This window comes from Chenopodium quinoa, unplaced genomic scaffold (genome assembly GCF_001683475.1).
Source record: "Chenopodium quinoa cultivar QQ74 unplaced genomic scaffold, ASM168347v1, whole genome shotgun sequence".
NCBI classification, from domain to species: Eukaryota; Viridiplantae; Streptophyta; class Magnoliopsida; order Caryophyllales; family Amaranthaceae; genus Chenopodium; species Chenopodium quinoa.
Window position 1 is genome coordinate 649,559 of NW_018745105.1, and position 5,580 is coordinate 655,138.

Here is a 5,580-nt window from a genome sequence, read left to right on the forward strand (position 1 = left end):
AGGAACATCCTCCCCCACACTAGTCTTTTGCACGTCCCGAGAAAAAGTTAAAAGTTAGAAGTTCCGAGGGGGGGGGGGGGGGAAGGGAACCCTCATCATGGGTTCCTTTCTCCTTGCCCTCTAGGTCGAGGGGGATTCTCAAAATCGAACCCGAGAGTGTCCATAAATGGGTGGAAGGGTTGGTTGAAATTCTCATAGGGCCACCCCTGGTCACCCCAACCACCATCAAAAGGGTTTGGGGTGGTTGTGCGAGCCGGATCATAAGCCAGATCACACCCACTCGGGCTATAAGGATCGTAAGGTGGGGTGCCAATACGTTGAGAAGGGTCAATGGGACCTTCCCAATAGAGGTAGACATTGGGGTACGGTTTTTGGGGTCATAGGGGTCCCAATGAGGAACCGGACCCTCTAGAGGAGGGTGGTAGGGGTAGTTAACAAAGGGCGCTTGGACGCCCGCTTGTACAAGATTATCGTAATTCATCCTCCCGTAGTACCCCCATTGTTCAATGGAAACTTAGTTATCCCAGCGGATATCCTCGAGGGTACTACGGAGGGAATTCATATCAAAAGGAGGAAAGGAGGACGAGGAAGATGCCTCACCTCCTCCGCTAAGGGGGGGAACGGTTTGCTCCTGGCGGTGGACCGGTGGAGGATGAGGAACCACACCCCGGGCTCGTGTTCTTCTCAATTCATTGGGGATGTGCTGCCGGGGGATCTTCCATTTTATAGGAGAGGAGTGGTCCACCGTAGTGAGAGATGGGTCCGGTAGGACACACCATTCAACCTCTTTATCCACTAAGAGGATGAATTTGCGCTTGCTTGTGGAGTAGTTTATGAAGGGGTTTTGACGGAGAGCAATAAGGGAGAGAGAATAGGGAGGAAACTCGTTGGTGACTTTCTCTCGGGTTTGGTGCACAAATGGGATCATTTCTATTTGTTCCTTGTAAGCTCCATTCTTCAAGGAAAGGGCAATGATAATGATCATGCCCCCCATAAAAATGTCGTCACCAAGACAGTTGTCCCGAGTATCCAAAAGCCTTTGGATGAAGGTGGAGTAGCATTGGAAATTGAGGCGCTGAGGGTTGTCGGCTAAAAATAGACAAGCTACCTCATCCTTAACCATTGAGTCGAGGTTTGCTTTGAAGAACACGACATATTGGAGAAGCCGAGCAAAGTATCTCATGGATATGTGGATGATGTTGTTGACCTTAGATGTGTTAGTTCGGAAACTATCCCTAATGGATATGCTCCTCCACCATTCTTGCTCGTTGTAGGGGATGCGATGAGTGGAAGTCATCTCGCCAGGATGATCTAGCCCGGTCGCATGCCAATGGAAGTTATCATTTAGATCACTCTTGGTGAGGGAGTGATCCTCATTGAACATGCGAAAATGTATCATAAGCTGAGGTTCCTCATCGTTAGACTCCGGCTCCATTACTTCCTTGCGGAGAGAGGCAAGGAATTCCAAAGTTACTCGCTCATAGGTGTGAGAGTTGAGGTGGATGAAGTCACCCCCATCCAAAATTTTGTGTCAACCGAACTACCTCATTCAAAATACCGAGCTTTTGCAATGTTCTAGGACAAAAGAACCTTGTTGAACGGATGGGACGATTGATGAGGGCTTTGTAGACATCCCAAAAGTGCTCATTCGGAGAAATTATGCTAAGATCATTTATGACAGGAGGAGGCGGGAAACTCGTTGATGAAGATTCACCCACTCTCTACCTCTTTGACTTGCTTTTGCCGAAAACCATGATTCTACAAAATTACCAAGAGATATTATTAAGACAATTTGATAAGAGATGACACAAGAAGCTAGCCACGGTAAAAGTGTATGCATGAAAGTAGTTGTCTTGAGTTGTGAAATAGATGTAGAGGATGACAACAATACAATTCAAGGCATAAATGGACACATTTAAACCAAGGCATGGGCAAGAAACCCTATGACATTCATATATAAGTCCTAACAAACTCTAGGTGAATTTTGGCATGATGTCTCCTAATTACGTGATAATCATTCACCAAACCATCAAAATCAACCAAAAACAACAAGAATCATTCTCCAACAACATCCAATTCATGAATTCCTCAATCATCAAATAGTAGCATGAACACCCTAGCATGAAATCAACATCTTTAAGCAAAGACATTGAGATCAAATAAAACTAAGGTATACATGCATAATCATGATAACAACATGTTCTACTATCAATTACCAATCAATTGCAACAAGTAAATCCAAAGAACCACAAGAATCAAACAAGTTATTACTAACAATTTCAAGAATACCACAATTCATATTTAAACATGCAAAACATGGTAAAACTATGAGAAATTGAAGAAACAAACTTGCAAAAGTTAGGAAAACCATACCACAATTGATTGTAAGTAAGTAGAAACCCAAAAACACCAAAACACTCAAAACCCTAGAAATCGGGGGAAATGAAAAGATGGGATTTTTGTGAGGAATTTTTGGTGGAGATTGTAGAAATGGAGTAGAGGATGGAAAATAAGTAAGAAAAAGAGAAAATTGGAGTGATTTTGATGGAGGTTTGAGGTTGTAGGAGGGGATTGCAATGGAGTTTAGAGTGAAAAGGAGGAGAATAAAGAGAGAGAGTGCCGAATGAAGAGCAGCCCCCTTTTTTTTTTAACTTCGACAAAGGTTCGGCCGAACCTTGGGTAAGTTCGGTCGAACTGTTGAAATGGTTCGGCCGAACTTGCTCATGGTTCGGTCGAACCTGCTCCCTAACTCCAAATTAAAAAAATGGGCAGAAACTTTCCAGCTTTTGATTGCAGAATAGGTGTGACCGAACTCAGTGCTGTTTGGGTGAACCAAGGTTTGGGCGAACCTACCTAAGGTTCGGTTGAACCTACTCTAAATTTTTAATTTCTACAATTCTTGCAGAAAGTTTTCAACTTTAGGTTCCAGAGGGGGTGCGACCGAACACAAGAAGGTTCGGGCAAACCTTTTAAAAAGTTCGACCGAACCTTCAGGGAGTTCGATCGAACCACCTAGCTTTTTTAATAAATGCTCATTTTGCAACACAATATGCACAAACACCCCTCTTCAAAACACACTAAACACCATACCATCATGCTAAGGCAAAGCATACCAAAAATTCCAATACAATCAAAACTCAGAAATCCAACAATCCAACATTGTAGATAGGAAAATAACAAAGCATCAAGAAAATAAGAAAGAGAAAAGGGTTAAGACTCGGGTTGCCTCCCGAAAGCGCTTTTGGTTTACGTCATTAGCTCGACGTTCCTTGAATCGATCAAGAGGGTCAAATTGATGATGCATAACAAGAAGAGTCACAGAAATTGGTTTATCACTTGGGAATCCTTCGTAGTAGGGCTTGAGCCGGTAACTGTTCAATTTGAATGGAGTTTTCCCGTCTTGGGAAATCTCATAAGAACCATATGGAAACACCTCCGTGATAATGTACGACCCACTCCACCTTGACCTAAGCTTGCCCAGGAAAAGCTTCAAGCGGGATTTGAATAAGAGGACTTTTTGGCCTTTGAAAAATTCCTTCTTGACAATTTGAGCATCGTGCCAAGCCTTAGTCCGCGCCTTATACATGCTTTCGCTATCGTAGGCATTCATCCTCAACTCCTTTAACTCATGTAGCTCTAGAAGCCTTTGCTCACCCGCACTATGGAGATCAAAGTTGATTTGCTTGATTGCCCAATGCATTCGATGCTCCATCTCTACGGGCAAGTGACAATTTTTCCCATAGACAAGCTTATAGGGAGTGGTCCCTATTGGAGTTTTGAAGGCGGTCCTATATTCCCATAGAGAGTCGAGGAGTTTAGAAGACCAATCCCTTCTTGTTCTAGCAACCGTCTTCTCCAAGATCACCTTGAGCTCTCTATTGGTGATCTCCGCTTGACCACACGTTTGAGGGTAGTAAGCAAGCCCCAGCTTATGAGACTCCATATTTATCAAGAAGTCGAACGAAGGTGTGGTGCTTGAAATGTGACCCTCCATCACTAATTATGGCTCTTGGAATAACAAATCTCGGGAAAATCACTTTCTTGAAAAAGATTAACCATTACCTTAGAATCATTCATAGGGGAAGCCACGGCCTCCGCGCACTTTGAGACATAGTCAACGGCAACCAAAATATACTTGTTCCCATATGAAGAAATAAAAGGGCCCATGAAATCTATAGCCCACACATCAAAAACTTCAAGCTCAAGGATGGGGTTTTGCGGCATTTCATCCCTCCTAGAAATATTCCCCATCCTTTGACATCTATCACAAGTCTTAACAAAAATCCAAGCATCCTTGAATAGAGAAGGCCAAAAGAGCATAGATTGTAGAACCTTTAAGGTGGTCTTTTGAGCACTCATATGCCCACCACAAGGAGAAGAGTGGCACATATGGAGAACACTTTGAACCTCATCGTTGGGGAAGCATCTCCTCAACAAACCATCGACCCCTCTCTTCAATAAAATGGGATCATCCCAAATATATCTCTTGGCTCATACTTGAGTTTTCGACGTTGTTGTGAAGTGAAATCCGGTGGTACGGCACTATAAGCCAAGTAATTCACAATATCCTCATACCATGGCTCCGACTTCACTTCAAGGACATATAGTACATCATCCATTAGAGCATACCGACCACATTCTCGGCTCCCATCTTGTCTCTCATCTCATAATTGAAGTCTTGGAGGACTGAAACCCATCTCAACAACCACGGTTTAGCTTCCTTCTTTCCTATCAAATATTTGAGAGCCGAGTGGTCGGTATACACAATTTTCCTAGAACCAATGAGGTAGGTTCTAAACTTCTCAAATGAGTGAATAACCGCTAGGAACTCCTTCTCGGTAGTTGTGTAGTTTCGTTGGGCATCATTGAGAGTTTTAGACAAATAATGTATGACATGAAGTTTCCCATTCTTTCGTTGTCCAAGAACCGATCCAATGGCCTCGTCGCTTGCATCGCACATTACTCAAATGGAAGAGACCAATCCGGACCTTGGACAATAGGAGCGGTGCAAAGGGCTTCTTTCAACCTACAAAAAGACTCTTGACAAGCATCATCAAACACAAACTCCTTATATTGTTGCAATTGGGACGTGAGAGGCTTAGCAATCATTAAAAAATCTTTTATAAAGCGCCGATAGAACATGGCATGGCCAAGAAAGGATCTCACTTCCCTCACGTTGGTGGGGGGAGGAAGTTTTTCAATGACCTCTACCTTGGCTCTTTCTACCACAATGCCGGCATGGGAAATTTTGTGCCCAAGAACAATCCCACTTTCCACCATAAAGTGGCACTTTTTCCAATTCAACACGAGGTTAGCCCTCTCACATCTTTCTAAGCAACGAGATAAATTAGATATACAATCTTCATAGGTGGCTCCTCCAACGGAGAAGTCATCCATGAAGACCTCTATCTCATCCTCAATCATATCACTAAAAATGGACATCATGCAACGTTGGAATGTTGCGGGGGCGTTACAAAGCCCAAAAGGCATCCTGCGCTACGCATAAGTACCGTAGGGGCATGTGAAAAACGTCTTCTCTTGATCCTTAGGGTCAATCGGGATTTGGAAAAATCCCATGTA

General features: G+C 43.5%; 1 protein-coding gene across 1 annotated transcript; it reads right to left on the minus strand.

The window, feature by feature from the left end:
• Positions 1-1,710: 1,710 nt before the first annotated feature.
• On the minus strand, positions 1,711-3,943 carry LOC110710022. Its single transcript, XM_021888286.1, has 2 exons — positions 3,251-3,943; positions 1,711-1,758 (listed from the first exon to the last, which is right to left on the minus strand). The coding sequence occupies exons 1-2, from the start codon at positions 3,941-3,943 to the stop codon at positions 1,711-1,713; spliced, it is 741 nt and encodes a 246-aa protein (XP_021743978.1).
• Between the last annotated feature and the right edge of the window lie 1,637 nt (positions 3,944-5,580).